Source organism: Rana temporaria, chromosome 4, assembly GCF_905171775.1.
Source record: "Rana temporaria chromosome 4, aRanTem1.1, whole genome shotgun sequence".
NCBI classification, from domain to species: Eukaryota; Metazoa; Chordata; class Amphibia; order Anura; family Ranidae; genus Rana; species Rana temporaria.
The window spans coordinates 53,636,739-53,649,645 of NC_053492.1; the positions used below are offsets into that span (position 1 = coordinate 53,636,739).

At 42.6% G+C, this 12,907-nt stretch overlaps 1 protein-coding gene across 1 annotated transcript in view; it reads left to right on the forward strand.

The window, feature by feature from the left end:
• The first annotated feature begins 4,570 nt into the window (after positions 1-4,570).
• The window catches only part of LOC120936223 (G-protein coupled receptor family C group 6 member A-like), a 55,186-nt gene continuing 46,849 nt past the window's right edge, over positions 4,571-12,907 (forward strand). The window contains exon 1 of the mRNA XM_040348417.1: positions 4,571-4,883. Coding sequence (XP_040204351.1) covers positions 4,696-4,883 — 188 coding nt within the window. The 5' untranslated portion in view covers positions 4,571-4,695. The remainder of the gene's footprint in view (positions 4,884-12,907) is intronic.

Here is a 12,907-nt window from a genome sequence, read left to right on the forward strand (position 1 = left end):
CTACTCCGCCTGGTGCGCCAGGACTTCATCCTCTCCTGAGCAGGTAGCATCTCTCTTACAATTTTTACAAGAGGGCTTCCAAAAGGGCCTAAAGCCAAACACCCTAAGGGTCCAGCTGACTGCTATTAACTCCTGCCTGAACGGAATATTTTCAAAAACTCCTCTCGTCAGCAGGTTCTTCAAGGCAATTAATAAAATAAGACCAGTCTTCCAAAAACCGTTGCCAGCTTGGAGCTTGCCCTTAGTACTAAAAAGGTTAACGTCACCTCCCTTCGAGCCTCTGGAGAGTTCGTCCTTAAGGTTCCTCACATTCAAGTGCACCTTTCTGGTAGCAATTACGTCCGCCAGCAGAATAAGTGAACTGCAGGCACTGTCATCCAAGGAACCCTACCTCAGATTACTTTCGGACGCAGTAGTCCTAAGAACTATGCCGGGTTTCCTTCCCAAGGTTTCCACCTCCTCAAATATCAATCAGGAAATTGTGTTGCCTGTATTTAAAGATAGATCTGAAGATAATCTGCACCTTTTGGACGTAAAGAGAATCATCTCTGCTTACTTGCAGAGAACCTCGGTGTTCAGACAGTCTGAGGCCCTGTTTCTACAGTTCCAAGGGCCAAACAAGGGGAAAAAAGCAAGTAAATCTTCACTGGCGAGGTGGATAAGAGACACTATCAAACACTGTTACCTTTTGGAAGGCAAAGATTCCCCTCTTCTCCTAAAAGCTCACTCTACAAGATCTACAGCTGCGTCCTGGGCAGAGAGGTATCATATTCCAATGGACCAGATCTGTAAGGCGGCGACGTGGGCTTCACCGAACACCTTCATAAAGCACTACAGAATAGATGTAGTATCGTCCGAGGGATCGGCCTTTGGCTCGAGAGTGCTTCAGGCGGCCTTAAACCATTGATTCCCCCCCCCTTTTTTCTTTTTTGCACTGCTTTGCAAATCCCATTGTGTGCCGCCGTAGGACGACCAGGAATAGGAAAATTTATTCTTACCTGAAATTTTCTTTTCCTGTAGTCCGTAGGCGGCACAGCTTTCCCTCCCATTAAATTTACTCTATTGCTGCATAAAATACGTGTGTCTGTGTTCTTGGGGGCAGTTTATAGGGCGGGGACAGGTGGTCCCACTATGGTTAATCAATTAATCTAACTTGTCTCACTGCTAGTTTAACTCTTTCTTCCTTTAGGGGTTAGGAGAAAGCTTAACCCATTGTGTGCCGCCTACGGACTACAGGAAAAGAAAATTTCAGGTAAGAATAAATTTTCCTAATATTAACATTTAATATTTATTATTTGTATTTTACTGACCTTTCTATTATTTTTGCATACCAGGTTTATTTATAATCCTGTGATTAAAGTAGCAGCAATATCCAGCTATAGTTGCATAAATATTCAATCTGGTGCAGGATTTCATGAGCGCTTGTTTAGTTGTATTTGAGATTTAGCGCCATTCTCCGATCCAATTTTTCTTTTAGATCAAAAAACAATACCACCAATCTGGCCACTAACTAGATGGAAAAGATCGATCCATATTTAATTAGAACATTAAAATTCTATATATAAAAAAAAATGATATATAAAAAAGTAATACAAAGGGCATGCATACAAAATATGAAAATAAGGAAAAAGGGAGAACCCTGTCTCCCTTTTTCCTTGTTTTCATATTTTGTATGCATGCACTTTGTATTACTTTTTTATATATAATTTTTTTTTTATAGAATTTTAATGTTCTAATTAAATATGGATCGATCTTTTCCATCTAGTCAGTGGCCAGATTGGTGGTATTGTTTTTTGATCGTCTTAATTTTTTCTTATCAGCAGCTTTTGATCATTGCCTGTCTGTTGCCATCGCGTCTTAGCAGCTCCGGTATGAGATGTGAGCTAATATGGGCGGCGTGCATCGGATGGCCTGATTGATTATGGCGGTTCCCATGACACCGCCTCCGCTATATATTTCTTTGACAGCGGGACATCTGCGTTATCTCTTTACCTTACGCTGAGGAAGTCCCGCCCATGGGACGTAACGCGTACGAGGGGGAGGAGTTACGTGTGACGTCACCCGCAATCGCCGCTTGATGCTGTACACGCTTGTCAGTGTTTTCCGCTTGTGAGCCTGCACTTGGCTGAGAGTGCTGACACATGTGAGTGTACTTTTATTTGTTTTAAGCCAGATACCAACTATGAGGGAACGGTTTTACAGGATAAACAAAATGAAACAGATGGAGTAATTAATTCATGTCTCACAGGACAGGCTAACCATGTTTATGGTCCTGTTGGTCTAATTGAAAAAAAAAAACATAACTTACCAGTCTTACAAGTAAATGATTGCATATCATTCCTGGTGGTAGAACCAGCTTCACCATCCTTCTATTAGAGCACAAGGGTCGATTCATGATTGTGCTGTGGAAGGTCCTGGATTGCGGCAAGGGTGGGTGGACTTCTGCTAAGAGCTAACCCCTCCCCCTCATTGCTCCCAAGCCTAAACTTGCCCACCAACACCTTTTTCTTTTTTTACTTCGCTCCCTTCCCTATTTTCCTTTTTTCTTTCTAGCTTCACCCTTCCCCCTTTTTCTGCCTTCAGTTGTTTATCTGTTAGGACCATGCTTATCAGCAACCTCTGCTGCTCTTCCAAGAATACCCAACTCAGAATTTACACAAATATTTGACATCTTTTTGTGCCTGAAGATTGGCTACAGAACAGGCACCACTTCATATGGTTTCCCTTTTTCTTTTGTGTGTTTTTTTGGCTTCTGTTCTGGAATGATATCCTGATGTACTAATGTAGGTACTACTGTGGCTTTATGACATCCGGTCTATCTCTATGTAAAGCTCAATTTCTTCATGCTGGTGTTCCAGTTTGTAGTTCTTTGTAAACTTTTATCAATAAAAAATCTATTAAAATGTGATTCACATGGCAGTTGCCAAATCACTCATAAGTTCAAATCGTAATTCCAAACTCCACCAAAGTTAATAGGAACTGAACTCTTTGAAAATTATGTGATTTGAAACAGCTATTTGCACTTAGTTAGGTAACACTTGATAGATTTAGGACTATTGCTGTATATTTCTGATTACTGAGTTTCGATACTATTAGGTATTTTTATTACAGCTGCTGGGATAAAAAGGGATCACTTACTTATTGGCACAGATATAACTGGTGTTTTCTTTGAACTTAGTTGTTTATGGATGCAAGAGAATTTTACAGTATAACTGTAAAACAGTATAGCAGATGTAACTGGTGATTTCTTCTAGTTTAGTTGCGTATCGATGAAAGAGGATTTTAAAGTGTAGAACATGATTCTTCATGGTTACATAGTTACATAGCTAATTAGGTTAAAAAAGACACAAGTCCATCATGTTCAACCAATAGAAACAATACAACAAACAGAAAACCTAAATATGCACATACCTATACCCACAGTTGAATCAGAGGAATGCAACTTCCCCACTATGACGCATGGTCCAGTTTGCTCCAGGGGGCAATCAGATATTTCCCGGAACAATAGTCTCTGCTAAGTAATGGGTGTAGTCCTAAAATAATGAATGTAGCATTAGCTAATTACAAGTGTACACTGCAAATGTGTTTTAAATTACAGTAATTGATCGATCTGCAGTGAATATTTGGTAAATGTCACCTTATTTGCTTTAAAAAAATATGTCCCTAAAAATAGTTAAGCCAAAAATGGCCAACTATGCAAGGCAGTTGTATTCAATTTAAAAAAATGTTAAAAAAAAAAAAGTAACTTTTTTACAGCAAACGTATTAGCTAAGTATTTATAGTCTGGGAATATTGTGATCCAAATTTGGTATATTTCTTTATAGGGTCACAAAGAATTATTTTGACTCAATGAGACAACACTATTGCCGCATACACATGATCGGACATTCCGACAACAAAACCGTGGATTTTTGTCCGACAGATGTTAGCTCAAACTTGTCTTGCATACACACGGTCGCACAAATGTTTTTGGAAATTCCGATCGCCAAGAATGTGGTCATGTACAACATGTACAATGGCACTATAAAAGGGAAGTTCAATACCAAGTGTGCCACCCTTTGGGCTCCTTCTGCTAATCATGTGAGTAGAAGTTTGGTGAGAGATGATTCGCGCTTTTCAGCCTCATGCTTTTCAGTCCTTTACTACTCTGTTAGAATATTAAAAAGTTGCCGAATGTGCTGTCGCCATTACGAACGCAGAGCATGCGTGGAATTAAATTTTGTGCGTTGGAATTGTCTACACACGCTCGGAATTTACAAGAACGGATTTTGTTGTCGGAAAATTTGAGATATAGCTCTCAAATTTTTGTTGGCAGAACTTCCGACAGCAAATGTCTGATGGAGCCTACACACGGTCGGAATTTTCAACAACAAGCTGCCATCGAACATTTGTTGTCAGAAATTCCGAGCATGTGTACGCGGCATACCTCTAGAGACCCAAGGAGATTTGTTTTACCTTTCTCTTAAAAAAAATTTAGTTTATAAACAAATGAACTTGATGGACATGTGCTAACCTAAATCACTAAGGGAACAAGTTTAGTATTTATGCTTTGCAATTATGAAATAATTTTATATCCTGGACACTCCCTTATGGAAAAATTCCAGAACTTTCCTATAATATATGAGCAGACAGGCAACATGGCTTCATTCTTCAGAGCACAAAGAGTAGGATCTAATCTAAGAGCACTCTACAAACATGTTTTGCTATATATTTCCCATAATCACCCTTACTTCTCTCTTTGGATTTGCATTTTCCTGCCGTTCCAACGAACACGCTGTGGTTCGAAAACCCGGGGACATTATGCTTGGAGGGATCTTTCCCATTCATGATAGAGTTTATAATTTATTAGAACGTCCTTATGTAGATGAGTTCTCTTGTACAGGGTAAGTGCTGAAGAAATTGAAAATGAAATGCAAAGAATTCAGTTTCAATTTTGTTTTTAACATAGAAAACTGTTTACTTGCCCTTTTTTTTTACTTGCCGTTAACATTAGTAAAACATAATTATTTACTCTAACATTATACAGAAATTGGTTTTAATCCATGCTTACCAACAACTGTAGGAATTGTTAATTGCATATAGGTTTGGATGAGAGTTGCCTGCAAATTTACAATGTTAAATTTGAAACACAATTGATGGACTCAGATGACTAAATAGCAGTCAAAATGTTTATCTTATACTCTGCAGTTGAAGTTCCTAAAATACTCTGGGGAGAAAGGGAACTAAGCATACTGCAAGGGCTATTTCTGCTTTAAATTTGCATATATTGTTTCCTAAGCACCCTTATGCTGGCCTTTGATGGGCCATCTTTTTTTTTATTTAGTCAGCAGGCTGAATGAAATATTTTGTTACAGATTCCTCCATCCTCATGAACAAGGTGGATGGAGCATCTCCCCCTGCCTGAACATTGTATTCTGATAACTGCTCCTGCTGTTGCCAGAATACACTGATCAGTGGTTACAGCCAATTGGCTGAAGCTCCTGATCAATAAAGGATTTCCAACTTGTTTGTTTGATAGAAGTCAATCTAAAAATTTTCTTTTGTCAAATAGGAGTGGCCACACACAGACTGAAGTTCAGACGTACCCTGCTGAACTGGCCAAATTTCAATCCATCTATGTCTAGCTTTAGCTTAGCTGCCGGTGACATCAGGTCTTACCTCTTTATCTTAGTTTCTCAGGTAGCATTTTTAACCTTATTTCTTGCTGTTGTAGGGCTCTTTGTATGGCAGTTGGATGTATATCTTTTTATTTTCACAATGCTGATGCTTACACTGTCATTTGTTAATGGAGAGCATCGGCCAAAGGCACAGAATCAAATGGAAAGGCTCTGTGATGTGCGATAGCTATAATGACTGATCACAGAGATCTCTAACGTACACAATGTACAGTAGTACTGTTTATATTGATAACCCTACTCCTTCCACTCACTACGGAACATAGGGGAGAAAGAGAGTTTAAGGCTGCAGAAGACAAACAAAAGATTGAAGAGTGAGGGTTGAGAATTTTTTAAATGCCACTGACCATCATGTGGCATTGTATACAGAGGGAGAGGTTAACAATGAAAGATGGGGGGTGGGGGGTGGTTTTACAGTGCCACTGGGCACCAATAAATGTGTTCAGAGTTTATCAATGACATTTCGCTAAGGTACACAATGCTATTTCCTCCTATATCATGCATGTCCAAAGTCCCGCGAGAAAATTGTGGCCAATGTTCTGTTTTAATACAACCCCACTGGTAATTTGGTATATACTGTATATCTTTTGTGGCCCCCAATGAATCGCTGAGTGCCACTCAGGACTAAGGATAAGCTTGGGCATGTTCAGAACTCCACATGCCCGAGCCCGCCAGGAAGCTGACAGCGCTAATCACAGGCACTGAGACATTTCCCGGTCCACAGCTGCAGAGATCAGGAAATGTCTCAGTGCTTGTGATTGGCGCTGTGCACTGTAAGCTTCCCGGCGGGCTCGGACATGTGGAGTTGTAAACATGCCTGAGTTCATCCTTAGTCCTGAGCAGCACTCTGGGATTCACTGGGGGCCACAAAAGATATATATATATATCCAAACAACACATCCAAGTTCATCCTTAGGCTCTTCACCACACACAGCAGTGTGCAGGCAAGTCTTTTTTCAATTAAGATGAATACATTGTAAAATCTCAGTTAATGTCAGTTGGTCTAAATCAGTTTTAATAAATAACGGCGCTACAATGCCACAGTGTGGCTAGCAGAAGTTTTAGTGAAGCGCCCTAGACGCCTGCGCGGCAATAGAGCATACCGGACGGAAGACTTCTGAAGTCTAAAATATGAGGTCCCCCTCCATCAACAGGAGACCCCTAAGCACATCTGGGACACCTGTTTGAGCTTTGCAGACTCTTGCTAGTCTCAGTTGGGTGAGCGGACCATAGGTCCACACTTCATTCCTAAACTTTATGCGTAAATATGCCAGTCCTGATTTTCAGTTTGCTTCCTCTTGCTTTTTGATTCTGTGGATGTCGGTTGAGCTAGCTCTACTTGAAATAGCCTATATTGGTAACTGGATACCTGGACTATATCACAGCACTGACATGTTTCCCTCTATACAGGATAACTAACCAGTTTCACAATAAAGCTATCAGTTTATAGCATAAAGCTTTTCTCTGGGACCATTTTCAAGTGCTTTGACAACTTCATTATATACCCATATATTCCCTAGCAGGGGGTCTTTACCAGGGGTGGACTGGGACAAAAATTTGGCCCTGGACTTCATCCAGACCGGCCCACTTAATTTTTGCAAACACACACACAAAAAAAGTAAACTATACGCAATTATCGGCGGTAAAAATAGCGGCGTTTTACCGCCGACGCTATGGGCGGCTCAGTGTGAAAGGGGTCTAATACATCAGTTACTATGACCAGCGGCAGTGCATTTACCCCCCCCCCCCCGCCTTGCTGCATATTAAAAAACTCACAGACACATACACTGACCCCCCTCCTGACACAAACCCTGTCCCCCCCCCCTCCTGACACATACACTGACCCCCCCCTCCTTACACATACCGCCTCACCAGCGCCCATCAAATGCAGCGTCACCAGCGCCCATCAAATACAGCCTCATTAGCGCCCATCAAATGCAGCGTCACCAGCGCCCATCAAATACATCCTCACCAGCGCCCATCAAATGCAGCGTCACCAGCGCCCATCAAATGCAGCCTCACCAGCGCCCATCAAATACATCCTCACCAGCACCCATCAAATGCAGCGTCACCAGTGCCCATCAAATACATCCTCACCAGCGCCCATCAAATGCAGCGTCACCAGCACCCATCAATTGCAGGCTCACCAGCGCCCATCAAATGCAGCGTCACCAGCGCCCATCAAATGCAGCGTCACCAGCGCCCATCAAATGCAGGCTCACCAGCGCCCATCAAATGCAGGCTCACCAGCGCCCATCAAATGCAGGCTCACCAGCGCCCATCAAAAACAGTGTCACCAGCGCCCATCAAATGCAGTGTGGGGTGGGGGATATTTTAATACAGATAGACATTTTAAAATTTCATGTCAATGATCATGAGGAGGGTTCAGGGATCAGGATACTCCAAAATGACACGATTAACATAGCGATTAACAGGAGGACAATCTTCAACCTAAATCCTCATAAATGCAGTTACACAAGAAGTTGTCATCACATATACAATATACAACAGTTTTTATTCACCACATCAGTGTCACCAGGTGACGGTCTTGGGCTCAGCAAACTTCTGACAATATGACAGGTGACCCTGTAATTGCTGCCTGTCCCTCGCTCGCATTATCAACTCTGCTGTACTGTGTGTAAGTGTACCTGCTGTTTGCTTCCTCTGTGTTCGTGCCTCTTCCAGGCTCCACCTGTCCCCAAACCCGGGAGCCGCTGCCAGGTGCCAGTACCATGCTATATCCCATGATGCACCATCCATGTCCGCTCCAGACATGGGGGGGGGAGGGGGCGCTGTGCTGCTGGACACTGTAGAGAGAAGTGAGGGAGTCATGTGGACACAGAGGGGGAGGGGGGGGCTGCCTTGTTCTGAACGGACAGTGTAAAGGGGGATTGCTGGACACATGTGAGTCACAGAGTCAGATTCAGAACAAGGCAGCCGCGCCCCCCCCCCCCTGCTCTCTGTCACAGTGTCAGAGCGGAGAGCTCAAGCCAGGGGGAGAGCGCTGCTGCTTGACATGCCAGGGGGAGAGCGCTGCTGCTTGACATGTCAGGGCGGCAGCCCTGGTGGATAGTGCAAGCTCCGTGGAGGACAGTGCGGCCGGCCCTGACCCCCTCCAGCAGCAATACTCTGCAGCCTGCGTGCAGTAGTTACAACGAGTGCGGCCACCACCACCTTCCTCCCCAGCCAGCAGTCAGACTCTGCAGCCGCACGACCCGATACCGATGTGCGGGGCCCTTTCGTCCAGTACATAGCAAACACTGCCTGTATACACTCTGACTGTCAGTCAGAGTGTATACAGGCAGTGTTTGCAAATTGCAAATGTACTGGACGAAAGGGGCCGCACATTGGTATCGGGCTTGCTGCTGCAGTGCCAGTGAGAGTGGAGCTGTCAAATCTAAGCACTGATGTCGGGGATGGGGGTGCCCCCGCATATTGGCCCCGCCCATCCCCGACATCAGTGCTTCGTTTTGACAGCTCCACTCTCACTGCGGCCGCATGCCCCCGCTTGCCCACCAATCATCACTGGATGTTTACACTCAGGCCGACTCCGGTCTTTTTGGGGACCCATTCGGGCCTTTAGCCACCCCCTCCCGACGCCCCTGAGTGACAACTGGCCCACTGAGCCATCGGCCCACCGGGAAACTCCCGGTAGTCCCGATGGCCAGTCCAACCCTGGTCTTTACCACTATAGTGATAGAGTGGGCACACAGCGGTGGGTACCCAGTATTTTGCTATTTTGTATAATCTTTTTTGTGCAATAAAATTTACTCCTTTTCATAAGCAGCTTGGTTGGCCCGTGACTCATTTCAAGGGGTGCTCTTTCCCCTGTAGCACGTTATTTACCATACTTTACAATATTCCTGACCATATATTTTTGCTTCCTGGATTTTGTTTTCATCTGGCCATCAGATATGAAAGGCAGAGTGATTTAACACCTATTTAGATTTGTCACCCATGTGTCGAAATGAAAAGTATGCCGTTTGCAATAAACTTTGCATAACATAGTTAATTTGCATTTCATTTTAATGGTTCAAAGAATGTCAGGCAAAATGGTCAGCCCTCAGGCATGTTCCCTTCATTAAATCTGGCCCTCTTTGAAAAAAGCTTGGACACCCCTGTCCTACATGAAACTTCTATTAATAATAAAAAACCTACACTTGATTTCAGTGGGTGACTTTAAAGGTTACATGCACATTAATCATCTCAATATCAGCATGCTTTTTCATTATCAAAAATGTAAAAAAGATTGAGTAACTGTTTTACAGCAAATGTATTAGCTAAGTAATTATAGGCCGGGAATATTGTGATCCAAATTTGGTATATTTCTTTATAGGGTCGCGAAAAATTATTTTTGACTCCATGAGACAACACTATCTCCAGATGCCAAAGGGGATTTGTTTTACCTTGCTCTTGAAAAAAAATTGAGTATAAAAAAGAATGAACTTGATGGACATGTATTAACCTAAATCCCTAATGGAACAAGTTTGTTTTTTATGCTTTGCAATTATGAAATAATTTTGTTTCCGGGACACTCCCTTATGGAAAAATTCCAGAACTGTCCTATAAAATGTGAGCAGACAGGCAACTTGGCTTCATTCTTCAGAGCACAGAGAGTATGCGCTAAGAACACACTGCAAGCATGTTTTGCTATATATTTCCCATAATCACCCTTTCTTCTTGGATTTGGATTTGCATTTTCCTCTCCTTCCAACAAACACGTTGTGGCTCGAAAACCCAAAGATATTATGCTAGGGGGAATTTATCCCATTAATGTTATAATTTATGATTTATTAGAACGTCCTTATGTAGATGAGTTCACTTGTACAGGGTAAGTGTTGAAGAAATTGAAAATGAAATGCAAAGAATTCAGTTTCAAATTACAGATTCCTCTATCCACACAAACAAGGTGGGTTAATGCTGACCCCCAACCCCCAACCCCCCCACCCCACCAGGACATTGTATTCTGATAGCTGCTCCTGTTTTTTGAATATACTGATCATTTGCTGCTTCTGATCAAGAAAGGTTTTCCAACTTGTTTGTTAGAAATCAATCTAAAAATTGGCTTTTGTCAAACACGGATAGTTATACACAGATTAAAGTTCAGACGGTCCCTGCTAAACTGGCCAAATTTCAATCCATCTATGCCAAGCTTTAACTTGGCTGCCAGTATGTCACAAGTTAGCCTGAAGTTTCCTGCTTGTGTGCTCTTTAGAGTTGAGCGGACACCTGGATGTTCGGGTTTGACGGGTTCAGCCGAACTTCGGAAAAAAGTCCGAGTTCGGGACCCGACTTGACCCAAACTTGACCCCGAACCCGAACCCCATTGAAGTCAATGGGGACCCAAACTTTTCAGTACTAAAATGTCTCTAAAAAACTAATGAAAAGGGCTAGAGGGCTGCAAAATGCTGGTAAGAGCATGGCAAGTACTCTGCAAACAAATGTGGATAGGGAAATAACTTAAAATAACATAAAATACATAAAAATAAAAAATATGGAGGAAACACTGCAAACACTGGAGGAAACACTGCAAAATATATTTGTTTGCCCTAAATGGGTGTTTTTTGAATAGAACAATAGACGAACAGTAGCTAAAGTGTTTATCTTACACGTACAGACATGGAGGAAACACTGCAAACACTGGAGGAAACACTGAAAAAAATTTTTTTTTGCACTAAATGGGTGTTTTTTGAATATAACAATAGAAGAACAGTAGCTAAAGGGCCAGATCCACAGAAGAATTACGTCGGCGTATCTATTGATATGCCGCGTAATTTCAAAGTTCCCGCGTCGTATCTTTGTTTTGTATCTACAAAACAAGATTCGACTGCATCTGGGCTCGATCCGACTGGCGTACGTCTTAGTACGCCCTCGGATCGTAGGTGCCTTTTTCCGCCGGCCGCTAGCGTTTCCGTCGAATTCCGCATCGAGTATGCAAATTAGCTAGATACGGCGATCCACGAACGTACGTCCGGCCGTAGCATTTTTTTACGTCGTTTGCATTCGGCTTTTTCCGGCGTATACCCCTGCTATATGAGGCGTACTCAATGTTAAGTATGGCCGTCGTTCCCGCATCGAATTTTGAATTTTTTACGTCGTTTGCGAATAGGGATTTGGGTAGAAAGACGTCACCGTCGTAAGCATTGGCTTGTTCCGGTTTAATTTCGAGCATGCGCACTGGGATACCCCCACAGACGATGCATGGGCCGTTAAAAAAAAACGTCATTTACGTCGGGTCACAACGTATTTACATAAAACAAGCCCCCATCCGATCGATTTGAATTGCGCGCCCTTACGCCGCCAGAGATACACTACGCCGCCATAACATACGGCGCGCATTCTTTGAGGATACAAAAAAAAGCAAGTTACGGCGGCGTAGTGTATCTTAGATACGCTACGCCCGACGGAAATATGCGCCAGGGTACGTGGATCTGGCCCAAAGTGTTTATCTCACACACACAGATATGGAGGAAACACTGCAAACACTGGAGGAAACACTGCAAACTATTTTTTTCCCTAAATGTATGTTTTTTGAATAGCACAATAGAATAAAAGTATCTAAATGGTGTATCTCACAGTAACATATGCAGTGCTGGTGTAATTTGATTTCTGAAGCAGGACTGACTCCTATATATTTCTCTCCCTACAAGCAAAACCAGGAACCTTTCCCTAAAGTATCTAATGCAGAGTATCTCACAGTAACATATGCAATGCTGGTGTAATTTGATTTCTGAAGCAGGACTGACTCCTATATATTTCTCTCCCTACAAGCAAAAGCAGTAACCTTTCCCTAAATTATATAATGCAGAGTATCTCACAGTAACATATGCAGTGCTGGTGTAATTTGATTTCTGAAGCAGGACTGACTCCTATATATTTCTCTCCCTACAAGCAAAAGCAGTAACCTTTCCCTAAATTATATAATGCAGAGTATCTCACAGTAACATATGCAGTGCTGGTGTAATTTGATTTCTGAAGCAGGACTGACTCCTATATATTTCTCTCCCTACAAGCAAAAGCAGGAACCTTTCCCTAAAGTATCTAATGCAGAGTGTCTCACAGTAACATATGCAGTGCTTGTGTAATTTGATTTCTGAAGCAGCACTGACTCCTATATATTTCTCTCCCTACAAGCAAAAGCAGGAACCTTTCCCTAAAGTATCTAATGCAGAGTATACCACAGTAACATATGCAGTGCTGGTGTAATTTGATTTCTGAAGCAGGACTGACTC